The 16952-nt window shown below is 51.9% G+C and overlaps 1 protein-coding gene across 3 annotated transcripts in view; it reads left to right on the top strand.

Annotated features, from left to right (window-relative positions):
- The window catches only part of PBX1 (PBX homeobox 1), a 152516-nt gene that overhangs the window by 91964 nt on the left and 43600 nt on the right, over positions 1-16952 (top strand). Inside the window, exons 8-9 of one of the 3 annotated variants that reach the window (XM_065744161.1) lie at positions 1274-1363; positions 6965-8427. In XM_065744161.1, the coding sequence (XP_065600233.1) occupies positions 1274-1363; positions 6965-7057 (183 nt within the window). In that variant the 3' untranslated portion in view covers positions 7058-8427. Of the gene's footprint in view, positions 1-1273; positions 1364-6964; positions 8428-16952 lie in introns of those variants that run through there. The other 2 variants (XM_065744170.1, XM_065744180.1) reach the window with 2 other exon arrangements.

The raw sequence follows: 16952 nt of genomic DNA, 5'->3' as shown, positions 1-16952 counted from the left end.
ACCAACCAACCAAAAAAAAAGCAAAGGCAACAAACACCCAAAAAACCAATCGAAAAGAAAACAAAACCAAACACCCAACCAAACCAACAACCATGGTCTTGAGGAGACTTGCCCACACTTTGTGAATGCATTTGGCTCTGGCTTGATAGTCGTAACAGGAGAAAAGGAGGTTCAGGAGAATAGGCATGTACTCAAACAAAAGCAGATGAGGTTTAGGTTCTGCTTGCTTTATTCTTCCAAGGGAAGGGGTCAGATGTCTGGACCGGTGTCTCGTTTTACATGGCTTCCACTTACTCCTTTGATGCCAAACCAGGTGTCTGCTGCAAGGCAAGAGACGTTCAAATACACAGCTAGGTTGTTTTTGTTTTTTTTACTTTTTTTAACTAAAAGTCACCCCTCATCAGCTCCTCATATTCCCAAAGCGCAGGCACTCACACTGCCCATGTACATACCAGCAAGACAGTGAGGGAGCTTTGAGCAGCATTACTGAAACGTCAGCCTATGCTTTGGCCAAGAAGAAAGCATTTAAAGTAGCCGGTAGCTCGCTCAGATCTTCCCCTTCCTACCTGATGTCCAGATATGCCATGAGTCTTCTCTCTGGCATCTAAGGCTCTGTGTTGAGAGATGACAACCACTCTGACACGTTCACATTGGGCAAGGAGAGCTTTCTAAAGCCTGAGTCACTCCCCTCGCAGTGCTGGACGCAGAGATGCACGTCCCTGTGCGTACCACTGCTGGGGCTGGGCTGGGTAGTGGAGGGAGAGGAGCGGGGCACACAGAGGAGAGCTGACGGTGCCTTGCCATGGTAGGTATGTTCTCTCTGGGCCCTCTAAAATGAAAGGAGGAGCTGTGTTTGCCCAGCTCTAAAGATCTCCTTCCACTGATGTGAGCTCAAAGCATGGAAGGGGATAAGGGTAGGACTGTGGGTCCTCGGGCACGATGCTGGAGCTGGCCGCAGTGAGGTGCCCCAGGAGGTCCCAGTCTGTGCTTGCTGTGCTGTTCTCCCTCTCCACTCTTGGTGTCCAAGGGCTTGGGGCCACCAAGAGCGTGACAGGGGTAGGCCACCTGGGCAGGCAAGGGAGCGGTCCTCCAGCTTGGCTCCCACCGTGGGTCCAACCGCGGTCCTTTTCCCTTCCCTCTTTAAATACGTACCTTTATTTGTATGATTATTCTTACTGTGTATTTGTTGTACCTTGCCAAAGATGAACCGAAGCGGCTTTGCCCACTAATTGTTCACTCTAATTTGTGTCTTTGTTGTCGTTGGTCTGTTTAGGTGGATACCCTTCGCCATGTTATCAGCCAGACAGGAGGATACAGTGACGGACTCGCAGCAAGTCAGATGTATAGTCCGCAGGGCATCAGTGTAAGAAAAAAAAAATAGGCTTGGGTTCTTGTTTTATGTTTTTTTTCCTCCCTTTCATTTTTGTTCTCTCACTACCAATTATTTCAAAGCCATAGGGCTCAGAATGCCACTTAGTAGGACTTGTCTTTGCTTTTACGGTCACCTAGTTTATTGCTTCTGTATCGGTCACGCCAACGGCAGAGCTTTGCCCACGAAAAAAGTGGCGACTGGGCAGGCTCTGTGCAGGCAGCTGGCGTCTAGGACTGTCACAGCCGATCAGCGTTCGCGTGGCACCTGCGGCCACATGCGTTCGGCTCAGAGGAACTGCTAAACAGGTGACACCTCGCGTAACCGCGCTGGGGAATGTCACCACGAGCTCCCCGGCCCAGAGATGGCTCCAGAGATGGCGGCATCCTGCAGCGGCCACCTAAAAATAACCCATCTCTGGCCAGCATGGCTGGGCGGGCGGGAGGGGGCTGGAAGCACGGTGGTGATGGGGTTGACGGCAGTAGTGGTCGTAAATAGAATGAGAAGGGGAAAAAAAACAACCAAGCGCAACCCAAGAAAACCTCACCCAGCCGAACTGGGGGAGGATGCGAGGGGGAGGGAGGGCTTCGGAGCATCTTCTCCTTGTTCTTGGGTGCGCTGGCGGGTTCTGACTAGCATGAAAATTCGTAGCGACAAGCTGTGTCGTACAGGGTGAAATCGATCAGACACACACAAGGAGAACCGAGTGTAGATTCGGGACAGCAATCCAACTTCATTTCTCAGATCAATCGTCCACCATCTCAGCGGCGGTGACAGCAAGCTGGGAGAAGAGGGCAGCCTGGAAAAGGAGGCTGTGCTCGCGGAGTGGGTGGTGGTGGTGGTGGTGGTGGCAGGGCTGGCGAGGGGAGGAGGATGGCTGCAGCCCGTGGTCGGCGTGCACCGCAACCCCGTTGGGTGACGAGGAGGATGAAGGTTGAGGTGGGGCAGTCTTGGGCTGCGCAGGGAGGTGGTGGGTGCCATGTTGTGTTTTGCTGCCAGTGTAGCTCACGGGAAGACTGAGAGAGGATTGTTTTTGGGGAGAAGGGGTCAGGCCCAGCCTTGGCTTTGGGCTTGTGCCAATGGCAGCATGGGCTGCTCCAGGAAAATGCTGCCTGCGGCAAGGCGGCCAAGGGACGCCCAGGGAGCTCCAGCTCTGCCAGCCGGAGTCTGTGGCTTCCTGTCAGTTTGAAACAAAGGCGCTGAGATGGAGACGTGATACATGAGGAGGCATTAAAAGAGCTTCCTCGCAGCCTCCAGCCCTTCCCTGCCTGTGCCTTTCATTCAGGGACGGGAGAACATGGCCTCAGCTGCCAACCACGGGGCACCTCGCCCTGCCGCATCTCCCTTCGAGATCCTTCACCCTCCAAGGAAGCCACTCTCCAAGGAGGCTGTGCCATTTGGCACCTTGCATCTGACCGTCTTGGGACCCTGAAAGGCCACCACCGACGTGGGGAGACCCCGGGGGTGGAGGAAGAAGGGGCTGCGGGATGGGGGCTACGCTCCCCGCTCCACTGGGTGCCGGGGCTTAGCAGGCAGCTTGACGTCACGAGGCAGAGCCAGGGAGGATTTGTGAAGTAATGTAATTGAACATGTGCAGATAATTATGTCTCATTACATAAGCCCGTTGCAAAAACGGTGCTTGGAAATGCCACATGAAAGAGCCTATCGTTCCGCATTAATTTCTCTGTGCGCTGAATTTATTCCCTTTCTGGCTTTTTAATACTTGAAGAGTAAATGAATCGGAGGCTGATCATGATAAGAGATGATACTTTTGTATAAATTAAAATACCCCCAAGGAAAGAGGCTGAGCTGATTATGGTTGCAGTTGGCTTGGAAAATAACAGTGGGCTGGGTTAAGCCAAAATTTGGGGGGGAGGATTGCTCATGGGGATTGTAAGGCAGGGAGGGAGACGAGGGGAGAGGAGAGAAGAAAGGAGTGGAAACTTGAAAGCCAAGTAGGATGTCAGCGGATGGACTTGTATTTCTGGCAGCCAGTGATGGTTGTAATGGGAGCAGTGCTGGGAGTTGCTGAGCTGACAGCGACAGCTTCCCAAGTGGTGATCCAGGATGACTGGCATGTGGTGTTGGCTGACTTCTAGGGCAGCAGGATCCCAAAGTTGCCTAAAAGGGTCAGGCTTGTGAAGGATGTGGGTCAGAGACAGGAAGGGAGGCAAGTGGGTAAGCAGCTAGTGTGCTTCCCCATATAGCATCTGGAGCCACTCTAGAAGAGAGAAGGTTTAGGAAGCATCTTCTGGGTTGCCTTTCTTTCCCCAGACCCTTTGCTTGTGAAGTCGTGTCTTCCCATCCATCCGGATCCCAAAGCACTCGGCAGCCCCCAGCTGAGAGATCTGCCATCCTGGCAGCCTGGCTGCCTTCTGGAATGTGCTGGTGCTGGGTGAGGTCCCAGGTTGTCCGCGTAGGCAGGGGCTGTCTTGTAGCCGGCGCAGCGGGCACGTTTTCCCTGCCTCTCCTCAACCCCTTTAATGCTGCAGAAATGAAGCGGGATGCAGAGGAAAGCTGCCAGCAATGTAGAGAGCTGTGATCCCTGCCTAACCCGAGCATCCCTGTGAGCTGCTGGAAGGAGATGAGCCGAAACCGAGTCAAGAGCCCTGTCACAAAGATCTCTGCATGGGGCTGAGGTGAAGTCATCCCTGGAGCCCGTCAGGTCTGGGAAGGCAGCAGCAGGTTGCCCAGCTCCACCGCTGTAAAGCTTGGCAGGGGAGACAACACTCAGGGCTTGCCTTCCTTGGTGGAGGATGAATTTTTAAACGCGTGCACGTCGTGACAGCTGAGGACAGAAATACACCCAGAGCCCAGTTTCCTCCGTGGTTCTTCTGTGAGCCTGTCTTGCTGGTTGCAGCTGCTCAGCAGCTGACAGCCCGCCCGGCACTGTCTGTGCATCGTTAGCGGGATGATGAGCCATGTCCCTGCCACTGGATCTCCATGACCTGCAGCAATGGCTGAGGCGGAGTGAAAACAGCCAGCCTCACATCTCTAGGTGGAGATGGCGGTGGGGAGCACATCCCCGTGAGGTCTTCTTCAGCTTCAGTGGGTCACAGGGCTGAAATCCTCGTTGACCACATCTGGAAAGAGGTTGTCCCTGTATGTGTCCTCCCTTGTCTGTTTGGGGCACTTGGGGTATAGGGCACAGCTCTGGCACCATGGAGGATAACAGAATCATAAAAAGGTTGGAAGGCACCTCAAAGATCATTGAACTCCAACCTCCTGCCGTGGGCTTGGCTGTCCCCAAGCAGCTCAGGCTGCCCAGGACCCCATCCAACCTGCTTTTGGGCACCTCCAGGGGTGGGTACCCACAGCTCTGGGCAGCAGTGCCAGCGCCTCACCACTCTGAGCATGGCATTTTGAAGCTCAGAGGTAGGAGGCTGCTTTGAGGCCTGTTTCCCTCTGTCAGACTTGATGCCTGGCTTGCTGGGAGGCTGACCTGATTTCCTGGCCCATTGCTGGTGGGACAAGGATTTGGCCACGTACAGTGGGATGTGGCGACAGGCTTTGTGCAAAGCAGCAAGCTCCTTGAAGAACTGGCAGAAGATCAGCCCCGTGCAGGAGGCCCAGGCTGGGAGCCAGCCAGACTTGCTGAATGCCTTGAGACCTGCAGGAACCGGCCCCAAACCCAGTTACTTCAGCAATCCATCACCCCGGTTCTACGCTTGGACAGCCACCAAGGCTGTGGAAGTGCTCTGGCACCAGGTGACATTTGAAGAAACATCCTGGAGACCATTGCTGTGTGTCTGATTGTGTCCCCCCCCTGCAGAAGCCAGAGATGTGTATAGGGCTACTCACAAGGCCCCCTCCAGAGGTGAGCACCTCCGCAGTAGCATCTCCTCTTCCCACTGGGTGGGATTGAGGTGATGATCAGGGCACAAAGCCTCCTTTTCTGCCAGAGATGAAGGCTGGATCGCAATCTCGAAGGGCTGCCCAGCATTTTGGGGGTACAGGGAGAGAGGTGCTGGGCACGGAGGCACTGCAGCCATTGTCTGCAAGATGTTCTCCCCCACGGCAAGCATGAAAAAGCCTCTAAAAATAGTGCCACACAATAGGGACCGAGCCCTGCTCCGAGCGGCCCCCGCCGCCTCTCCCCCCTTCTGCTCGCTGTAATGACCCTGCAAACACTAAATGGCATCTGAGTGCATTAAGCAGCAAACTCTCCGGTGACATAGCAATTATGGCTCTGAAATAGATTTGGTGCGTCACGGAAGATAAGGGTTTTGAAAGTTTCTGTTGTGATTATAGCTTGTAACTCCAACAAATAACAGGCTTCGTAATAAGAGGCTGCCAGCGCCGCTATTGTGGTTCTCTCTCACTGATGGCACGTAAATTGCTATTAATGTCCTAAGTGTACTTGAATATGCCAGTCTCTGGGCGGCGGAGTTGGCTCCGTGTCTCTCTTTACGCGGCCTGTCATTGTGGGGCTGGTAATCTACGGTAATTGCTGCCTCTTGCAGTGGACCAAGATGTGGAGAAGGGTGGGTGCCGCGTCCCGGGAAGCAAGATGTGCACTGGGACCGCAGCGGGTGCATGTGGGGTTGTGGATGAGACTGTATGTCCCCCAAACATCCCTGTGTCCCCCTCCCACGAGTTCCTGTCTGGGCCTGTCGGGCTCTGCGATGGATGCCCTGGAGCAGGAGGCACAGGGATGGCCAGTGCAGGTAAAGCAGCCTGGGCACATCCAGAGCGGGATGGCGGCTTCTGCTGGCTCAGCGCAGGCAGGAGTCGGGGTGGATTAATTAGCCGAGCACTGAATCAATGTCAGAGCGAGCAGGGGAGGTGGGGGGAACATCTGCTGCTCTCTAAAGGGGTCGGCAGCCGGTGAGGAGCAGCTTCTCTGAGCTCCCATGCGTGGAAGCCAGGGCCCTATGGCCAGCTCTGTCCTGCGGAGATCTGGGGCTTTGCATGGGAAAGCATCCGTTGGCTTTAGGAGGAAAGCATTGCCTTCCTTCTCTGTATGACCCCTTGGATGAGAAGGATGCTCAGCTGCTCCTTTTTGTGGGCTGCTCTGCTGCCAGCTGTGTGGGACAGCACTGCAGGACACTGGGGCAGCGTCAGGACCGGTGTCGTGGCACAAGTAGGAGCTCCAGGATGGATGCCTAACCCACTGAGTCTGAGGAAGCCAAGGGGCATGAACACGTTGCACTTACAGGTCTCTCGTGTGCTTGTGTCCAGCACTTGTTCTGTGCTTTCATGGCACTTGGGTCCACATGGAGTTCCAGGAAGGGGGTTCCGGTTCCAAAAACAGTTGTTTACAGTCGTTTGCTGTTTCCTATTGAGAAAGATCCTATTGTAGATAGGATCTTTTAAAAAACAGCAGAGTTCAGGGTTTCTGCAGAAACCCATACTTCAAAGAGCAGAATTTCCATGAGTGCTTGAAATTCGTCAAAACCTCCACTTTCCAACACCGCTATCCTGAGCTGCTCTCATGCTTTGGGTGTCCACAGTCGGATTGGGGTGACAGAGCATGGGATCCTTGCCCTCCGTAACACCGCCCCACTGTCTGAATGGAGACCTGGGGTGGGCAGAGGCATTGCAGTGGGGCTGGGTGCTGCCGTGACTGACAGCTGCCCGTCTCTCTCCCCGCAGGCTAATGGAGGTTGGCAAGACGCTACTACCCCATCGTCGGTGACCTCCCCCACAGAAGGCCCTGGCAGCGTTCACTCTGATACCTCCAACTGATCTCCCAGCAAATTGCATCCCTGGCTGAGCCAGCCCCGGCGGGGCGGGAGGGGAGGGGGCCTCTCCTCACACCGCAGCAGTCAGACTGGAGGTGAAACCAATCAGCACACACAAGAAGACTCCTTCTCTTCTCTTCTCTTCGTCGGGATGCTTTTTTCAGCCAATCTGGACACTTCTTTATACTCTCTTCCCTTTCTTTTCTGGGTAGAAGCCGCTCTCCCCCCCCCCCACCCTTGCCGCCACCACAACACCTCCCCTCCCCCCACCTCCCCATTGAAGGATATTTTGACAGCCAGAAGGATTTTAAGGAGGAAAAGCAAAAAACAACCGCCGCCACGCCAACCAAACCAAAAGCAGCGCATGGCCTCGCACTGAGCCAAATCCATACCTCGGTCGGGTCTCACTCCTTCTCCACCAAGCAGCCCTGCTCACCCTGTTCCTCTCTCGCTACCTCTCCGTAGGAAATGGCCTCGGCTGCCCTCTGCCCTGCTGCACCCTCACCTCGGCTGCTCCGGACTCTGAGTGCACCCATGCCATGCTCCAAGAGCCATCCCCGTGCACTGTGGGCTGCAGGGCAGGCAATGCAACCCTGCCACACGTAGGAGCTGGAGCCGGGAGCTCCCCACTGCTTTATGGAGGTACCAGCCAACCCACTGCCAGCCCCTGGGCAGCACTGCTTGCCCTTCTGTCAGCCCTGTTCTGCCACAGCTCCCAAACACGTTGGCCCTGAGAGGTGGCACCTCGCCAGCATCCCTCCTGGTCGCCATGCTGCACAGCTGGTGGAGAGGGCAGGAAGCAGAGGCAGGTCGGGCACTGCTGGTAGCCAGAGTGCTGAGCACGGCCACGGTGCTTTATGTGATAAAAAGTGGTGATGGATGGAACACAAGCGGTTTTCTCACCCAGGGAGGCCAGCAGCAGATCGTGTTCTGCAGAGAGCACCACTCGGTTTTAGCTCGTGCTTCCCCCTGCAGGTCCACCAGCTGCAGAGAGGGAAAGGAGAATGTGGGTTTCTCGGTGAAAGGGTTGGTGATCCTCTGCATCCCCAAACTGTTGCCTGGTGCACGGGACCCCACGGGCTAGATTCACTCTGGGTGCCTTTGGGAATGGGTCATTTGCTTGAGGGTGAAGCTCCAAAAGGTGAGTGGACATCCCTTTGGGGTTTGTCCTTCCTCTGCAGCTTGGGGTTAACTCTGAGAAGCGACATCTGAAGCCCTGGGAGTTACAGTGAGGTTTTCTGCCCAGCTTTTCCCATCTGCTTTAGGCACAGCTGGTGATGGGTGGAGACTGGACTTCAACCTGCTGAGCAGCAGGAGGGAATTGCAGTGGCACCCACTGCCTCGTGTCATGGGTGGTGGACAGCACTTTGCTCTGTCAGGCAACGTGGGGCAACTGGCATCAAATCGTAGGGCCTCCCAACCTCAGCTCCACAGCTCCCGCTCTGTCCACAGCATCATTGGCTCCTTTGAGCTGGGAATATCGCTGGTGCAGAGCAAACATTTCACATTAAAGCTCTTGCACAAACATTTCCACCCCTCTGCTGGAAGCAGCAGCGCTGACCCACGGCCCGGTGCCTCAGGTGTGGCCACGGGGACGCGGCTTCCCGTGGGGCCTCCAGAGCGTGCAGTGGGTGACCTCCAGCTCAACCAGGTATCCATTCTGTGCTCATCCTTGCTTCTGAGCTGGAGGTGGGACGAGCACTCCTGCTTACAAAACAGAGTGAATGTCCCAAATCTTGAGTGATTCAGCCCAAAGGAGAGACTCTGCGCTGCCTCAGTCGGAGAGGGCCGGGCTGCAGCCACCCAAGGCGTGGGGCTGCCTCTGCCATGCTTTGCTTCAGGACAACACCCGAGGACGGCACCGAGGACAGCATCACGCTCACTCCTCCACGGTACTTTGTGGGTTGCGTTGTCGGTCACTCTCCTTATGTCTGTGCTTTTTATTTTTTTAAACGGTTTTATTCCCCCACTCTTCCCATCCCCTTCCTTACCCAGAAGTGTTGTGGTTATTTTCTTCTTCTTATTATTTTTTTTTTAATTATTTTAACGTTGTTTTATTTTTTTTCTGCCCAGAAAAAATCCTGACTTCGATACCAAAAAAATAAAAAACAAAAATACAAAATGAAACAAACACACAAAAAAAAAAAAACAACACAAAAACAAACAAAAAAACTGGCAGAAACTCAAAAAAATCAAAATAAAAACGAAAAAAAAAAAACCATGGGAAAAAAAAAAAAAACAACTCGATGATCCTTTCAGCTTTATTAACATTTTCCATCGTTTACTTGCGATTTGTGTCTCGTTCTTTGTAGTATTGATGATATAACGAACATTTGATAATGAATGTTCTTGTATATTCAGATAAAGGAAAAAAAAAAAAAGAAGAAAAAAAAAAAAAGAAAAAAAAAAGAAAAAAACCACAAAAAAACCAAAAACGCAGTCTGAATTTAATAGTGTTTATAATTAAAGAATCAAAAATGGCCCTCTTAGCACGCAAAACAGAGCAGGGGAAGCTCCATCCCCACTCTTCCTGTGGCAACAAGCGCTTCATTCCTGTATAGTTTATAACATCAGACTACCTACATTCATCTTCTTTTTGGTTTGCTTTGGTTTGGGTTTGGTTTGGTTTTCCCAGTATTTTTTTTTTAATTTTTATTTTTTACTTTTTAATTTTCTCGCATTTGTGAATTAGTTCAAGAATGCTAGAAAAGTGTAGAGTCGTGCACACTCATTTCTTATGACACGATGTTTAAAAAGTGACGGTAATTCATTTTGTAAAACTTTAAAAAAAAAAAAAGATAATGGTTGGAATAGTGAGCATTAATAGGTACATTCTAACACTTTATGTTTCTTAACGTTGAGACCCGGAAATTCCCTTTTTGTTTGTTTGTTTTTGGCGTAATTTTTTTTATTTGGGGGGGGTGGGGGGGGTCTTTGATGATGACTTTCTTTTGACCTGTCTGAGACGATGGCCTTGCAGCTTTCCCCTCCCTTTGGCTTCTGAGCTGGGATCCAAGTGATGTGAGAAGTGCTGGAAGCGGTTTTGAGGGGTGAGGGGGGTCCTTCTCTGTGGGTTCTCCATCTGTTTGGCCACCCAGGACCTTTTGGGGAGGAGATGCCCCAATGGGATACGAGGACGCAGCTCTGAGCCTGCAGTTCTGATGCCTTAGGGTGATGGGCAGCATTGAGCTGTAAGGTAGAGATAGGAAGACATGAATTCTCCCCTAAACTTGAACGGTGGGCCTCAGTGCCCTTCTTTTCTGCCCTACATCCATCCCACGCTACACGCATCTGCTCCAGAGCCCGTCTTGGTGGCACCAGTTGATCCAACTCAGCCCAAGAGTAAGGGATGCGAAGCAGTGGAAGTTCCAACCCCCGTGGCCTCCATCCACCGTGAGTGTTGGGTGAGGGTGGATCTTACAGGTGCCACCAAGACACACAGGGACCTGGGAACGAACAAGAGATGAGGGAAAGGACGCGGTCACATTGCCCACAGAGGTCTGCCAGCATTGCATGGCTGCAGATGAGGCCTGGGGAGAAGAAATCTCTTCTTAAAAGATACTTTTCCTCTCTCCCCCCAAAACACCTGAGCTTCTCACATCACTGAACGGTTTAGGTTTCGGGGTGTCCTTTTAACTCCTGAGCTTTCCTGGAGTCCTTTTGTTTTCATACACCTTTATTATTATTATTATTAATTATTATTATTCAGATGATGTAAATCAGATGTTGCCTGGGGGGTCGGTTTTGTCGGTTTGCTTTTTTGTTCTCCCTTCCTGTCCCTTGTAAAGACGATGCCGTTGTTCTGAGTTGCTTTTTTCTTTTCTCTCTCTTTTTTTTTTTTTCCCCTCTCTTCCTAATGGATTCCAAATATTAAAAAAAAAAAAAGAAAAAAGAAAAAAAAAAGAAAAAAAAGAAAAAAAAAAAAAAGAAAAAAAAAAAAAAGACTCTCTGTTCCGACCTGGTTTTGAAACTTTAAGCTTTTCTGCTTCTGTAAAGAAAAAAAAGGCCTCTGTCTTTCTGATCCCAATTGAGACTTTTCTGTTCTATGACGATACTAACAAGGTGTAGGTTTTACAGTTTCCTGATTTGTACTGGTAATGCATATTCCAAATAAATAGTTTCTTTTGTTGCAAAAAAAAAAAAAAATCCTTAAACCAACCCTGGCGTATTTATTGGGAGCAGGAGCTGCAAGAGAGAGAGGTTTGGGGTGCCCACAGAGGGGCACCACCCCATCCCCATGCCTCATAAGGACCAGGGCTCTGACCCAGGGTGGGGGCTGCTGGCAGCCCTGCACTGGTGCTGATGGGATGCAGGATGGGAACACTGGGAGGGGTTTGGGATGTGGGATGCAGGATGGCGGCCAAAATCCCTAACAGCACAAGGATGCCCGAGCTCTCCTGGCATCGCTGCCCGCGCTTCCCTGTGGGTTTCTTGTCAATGATTATTCAATCTCCAGCCTGACCTTTCTCTTCTAAATAACACGGCAATATCAGTGCAGGCCAGCCTCCAGCTCCGGCTGCAAATTAACTGTATCACTGGCTGCAGCAGCCCCTCGGCACCGGCACTGCGAAACCGCCCCAGGTATTATCTCCCTACAACGGTGCTCTCCTAATACCAGTTTAAATATCACCTTGCTCCCAGCTGTTTCCTTCTAATAACTACTCATCCCGGCTCCCAGCACAGAAATGCCAGGTCTCAGCGGGCTCCTCCGTGGAAATGGCCCCAAAAAGCCTGTGCTGGGGGTGGCACACGTGCTGGGGAACGTCCCCATCCTCATCACGGCCACCTCACAACCCAGGGCAAGGTGCAGCACTCCCGGTTATCCACAACCCCTCCAAAATATCTGTGTGCTTGGGAGGCATTCGAGTTATAGCTGGCAGTAAACACCGTGTCTGTTTGCTGGAGAATTTAATATATTGCGGGAAGTTTGGCCTATAAAAGGTGATTGTTATGTTTTCTCCAGTTCACCGGGAGTCTGTAACTTACGGCCTCCATCAACGGGAGTGGGACTCGCCTGCCAGCCCATCACTCTTTGGGGTAATTCTGCTTTGTAGGGAAATATTTCATGGGAGCTGCAGGCAGAGCCCCGAAAGGGCAGTGGTGTCCTCATGGCACAGTGGGGATGGGGCATAGGGTTGGCACTGCTTTTCTCAGGCATCACGAAGGCTGGGACAGAGTGACCCAGCCTAGAGGGAGATCCGCTGGGAGCATGTGCCACACCTGTTAATTATTGATAATGAGGTTGAGCTTTAATAGCTTTAGAGGGGCTCAAGAGTCGGATAACAAAGCAGCAGAGCGGATGTAGGAGTGGGATAGAGGAGGACTGGGAGGAAGGAGCCCAATGGGCACAAGGGTGATAAAGCATGGCCCACACACCTTGTCCTGGGTATAAGGTTCTCAGGTCCCCATGGGCCCCCAAAATGCTTCATTTTCCCCTCAGCGGACCCCATTCACAAGCACCCTTACAAGGGCAGGGACCCCAGAGGTGTGTGCTGATCCCAGCTAATTAAGAATGTAAATGAGAGTCATAGCCCTCACCTTGCAGAGGTGCAAATTTTGCAGGCTGGCTGTGCTCCTCCTGCTCAGGGACGGTTGGGGTGGTCTGTCCTCTGCCTCGACCTCCAGAACAGGCAAAGGGAGGAAGGAAAAACCATACCCATGCCACCACGGGCAGAGTCACCCTCAGGGCATGAGCTGCTTTCAGCACAGAGGGAGTAGGAGGGCTCCTCTGTCCCCCACCACATCACAGTGCTGCAAAACCTTTCCCCCTCACCCACAAACCCCCCCCCCCCGAGCTGGCACAACCGTGGGCTGTCACCACGTGATGCCCATGGACGTGAATCACAAATGACATTTCATTAACAGCTCAGATAAAGCTGCTTCCCTCTTTCCTGCAATGCCCAAAAGCTTTTGCACAAGCACTGCTCTTCAAACCTCAGAACAACAAAATGGAGCTGGAGGGCTCCACTGGGGGGCAGGACTTACTTTCCACCCTACCTGGCTTTAGGATCGGGCAATAGGTGCAGCAATGGAAGCAGTACTACCAAGTCACATCAAATGCCACAGCTGTCAGAGCATGAGAACACCAAACCATTATAATGGTCCCAGTGCCACCAAAATCCCACTGGGGACTGCTCCAAGGAAGCACACCTCCCAGGGAGGTGGTGGAGTCGCTACCCCCAGAGGTGTCCAAGAGCTGTGGAGATGTGGCTCAGAGGTAATGTGGTGAAGATAAGCTGATGGTTGGTCTAGAAGATCTCAGTGACCTTTCCAACCTTAATGATTCACGGGGAAAGAATCCTCAGCTGATGTGGTGCCCCAGCCCCATAGGCAGCAGGGACAGGAGGCTGTGGACAGAAGAGTGCCAAAATGCTGTTTTAACAACTGCACGCTCCCCAGCCAAGCAAAGAAGTACAGAATCACTCAGGTTGGAAAAGATCACTGAGATCATCAGGAACAACCATGGACCATCTAACCCAACTCAACACACCCATAGGCAGCGCATAGGTTTAAAGCTTAAACTCCACATCTCTGCAGGATGCAGTGTGTGACTGTACCCCCAGAGGTGGGTGCACAGCTGGGCACTGCCCAGGTCCCAGCCCTGCCCAGCTGGGACCTCAGACAGCAGTTCTGTGCCCCTTGGGTCCCCACGGCATCCCAAGGGTGGGCTCCACATGGCCACCAGTGTGGCTTTGTGTTGCCCAGCACAGGGGCCTCTGTCAGGGCGAGCGCTGCCTCCGCTGCGACCGCCGTTGACGTTATTCAGCTGGACAGTGTGATGTCTATGCGAATCATTTTCAACACTATTCCATATTCATAACGGGCTAAATATAGGGGAGCAAAGTGGGACCTGGCGGGCAAAAAGCCCTCCCCGTGGTCAGCGCGGATGACTTCTCTGCCAAGACGAGATGCTAGCGCCAGCCCCGCCGTCCCCACGGGCTTCACAAGCTGAAGTCCCACTGCCGGCGGCACTGGGATGTGGGAGCAGGTTTGGGGCCCCACTCCCGAGGCCATCTCCCAAGGATGTCTCAGCTGGCCAACTCGTTGCAATGGGCAGGAACCCACAGCGCAGCCCAGGAGGGGTCCACCAGCCCCTGGGCATGTTCTTCATTAAGCGAGAAGGTTAATGATTGCAATTATGTAAAAGGCAAGCTGCTAAATGAGTATAAATAAAGCTTTTTCTCGGGTGCAGTGTGGGGGCTGTGGGGCTGGCACAGGGCTCCCGAGGGAAATGTCCTCTTGGGGATGCAGCTGAAGCTTTTCCCGGTGTGAGCTGGGAGAAGAAATGCAGCAAAAAGTCAAGAATAGCCCTTCTCTCATGAGGTCCTTTCCAATCTTAATGATTCTATTACTCAAAAACCACCGGTGTCCCACACAACAAAAAACAGAGGGGGTTTCCTATTCACAGCCTTGGATTAATGCATTTCGGGCATCTGGTGTAAGAACAGCAAAGCACGGCTCCTTCCAGCACAAATCAATGCTCATGGTGGGGTCTGTCGGTGTCCCAGGAGCAGCCCCAGCTGATTGCCCCATGGAAGGCTGTGCCCTCCAGCACAGTTTTCTCTTGGGAGAAACTCAGCAATTATTTCTTTGGGGAAAAAAAAAAAAAAAAAGGAAGATGGTTCTGTGACTCATGGAAAAGATAAAATAAATTGCAGCCCCCACACTTGAATAGATACGTGGCTTTTAATAGATGAGGTAATAAATAAACCCGCTCGAGATTTTTCAAGTTTTCATTCATTTCTGATAGAGAGAAATTATTTTCTTTCCTCCATCAAAAGTAAACGTTCCCATTGGGAATCTGCTCGGCACCCAGGTCCCCAGCTGCACCCTGGTACCCAAAACAGTTTTCCAGCCCCACTGCCTGCAGCTGCTGCTTGAAACCATTCTGAAACTGGAATAGAGGCCTCCAAAACGCCTTTCAGTTCACCTTTAGGATACATTTAGTAACTCACCTTAATATTGATGCCCTCCTTATACGCTGCTGCAGAAGGAATTGCAGCTGTGGCCAGCGTAATGATATGTTCAATATTAACAGTCTCCATCTGTCAAAGCTCCCTGGCATCCCACCGGGCAGGGACAGAGCTCCGTGCCCTCCAATGCCACCCACTCTGTGGAGGACGGATGGAAGAATCAACAGCTTCTTTTGGAGAGCATCTGAGCGTTGGTCCACGGCTTAGCCCTGCAGAGGAGTGGAACACTGGAAGATACCACAAACAGGCAGCCATGAATAGATGCCATAAGAAAAGCTCATTTCACTCAACCCATTGCCCTCCTCCTACCCAATTAACCAAAGTGACTGCTGGCATTGGCCAGCCCTTAGAGGACTGATACTTGGTGGCCAGAAGACCTGAGCAAAGAGGATAACACAGCAGGAGCCTCTCCAGCTCCATATGAGGGCACGCGTGCTGAGCCCATACAAAGCCTGGTCACCAAAGGTGGCCCCAACCTACCTCTGCCCCAAGGGCCAGCCCCTCATAAGACATAAAGCTGTGCCAATGCCTTTATCTCCATCATCAGCCAGGATGGTGCTACAAAGGTATCCCCAGCACCAGGTGAAACCTCACCCACAGCCACATGCCCTGGGCAGGTGTGGGGCAGGAACTGCACCCCTTGCCACAGCCACCCGCATAGGAAAGGTATGAAGTGAGATAAGAAGAGCTTTTTCTACTTTATCCATTGTGCTACGTGGGCCTTTTCCTCTGGGTAAGCACAACGTCTGTGTCTCTCCTCGCTATTATTAAAAGTCAGGGCTGCAATCCCTTTGGGAGCGGGGAAGGCAGATAATCCCTTCTCCTGCTGACCTTATTTCTCTCCTCACTTTGCAAGGTTATTGCAACTCCCCAGCAGTAGCTGCCCTGCACAATATACTCCTCCTTCTCAAAAAAAATAATAAGAAAACCCAAACCACAAAAACCACCACATTATTTCCACCTAACACATCCTTAAACCATTACACTCCCACCCAATTCCTCCTTCATGAGAACAAACAGCTAAAAGCAGTTTACTCTTCCCCAGCACCACAGATATCTGTCCCTGGGGTGGAGGAGCTGCATGAGCAGCAGATGGGGTATTTTTTCTCTACTCGTAAAATACCCCAGAATACCGGGTTTGCAATCAGCTCGGGGGAGGATGGACCACAAGGAGGGGGCTGCATTCCTCCTGCTTTGGGTACACCCTTCCACGGCAGGCTGAGCGCTGATACCGACACTGCTTCGGGGTTGGGATGTGGCACCGTTGTGCGTGGCTCCAGCTACCTCTAGTGGAAGGCAGACAGAAGCGGCTGCACGTAAAGGAAGGACATGCCTGTTTACTCTGTAATATCATCCATCCACCTACTTTGAAACCTCAGTGCAAGATTTGGCCTTGAGATGTGCTGAAGCCCAATGCTCTCATTGCAAACATGGTCAGACAGATGGAGCTGCTCATCCCACCCAAAGCAGAAGACTCTCTTCCATGCTATTCTTGTTTGAAACCCAAACCACTGCGATTGAAATCCCCCAGAAATATGCTGCAAAAAAATGGATAACGAGCTCAAAGTGTCAGGGACAAGTGGGGCTGATGGGAAGGATTAGACATTAATGAGAGCCATCTCCAGGAGCATCCATCACCGCGCTTTCGTGAGTTTCTTAATGCAGTGGGAACTCTGCCATGGCTGAATTCCTTTTATTTAAAGCAGAGATAAAAAGCCAGAGAGGTATTAATATTAATTAAGAGACCGACATCTGCAGAAACTTTCCTTACCCCATGTCACACCCAACTCCCATTCCCACTTCAGCAAACAATCAGATTTATTCCAGAAAGGACCAAACCGTTCTACTGCATTTATGGGTCTTCATCATTCTGTGGGGACTTCTCTCCCGCAGTACAGGGAGCAAAGTTGATTCCCCCATGGAACA

This window comes from Cyrtonyx montezumae, unplaced genomic scaffold (assembly GCF_038088225.1).
Source record: "Cyrtonyx montezumae isolate F1298 unplaced genomic scaffold, pur_monq_1.0 scaffold_1, whole genome shotgun sequence".
In the NCBI taxonomy this organism is placed as follows: Eukaryota; Metazoa; Chordata; class Aves; order Galliformes; family Odontophoridae; genus Cyrtonyx; species Cyrtonyx montezumae.
The sequence above is the reverse complement of the archived record's forward strand: the minus strand, read 5'-3'. Positions and strand labels throughout refer to the sequence as shown.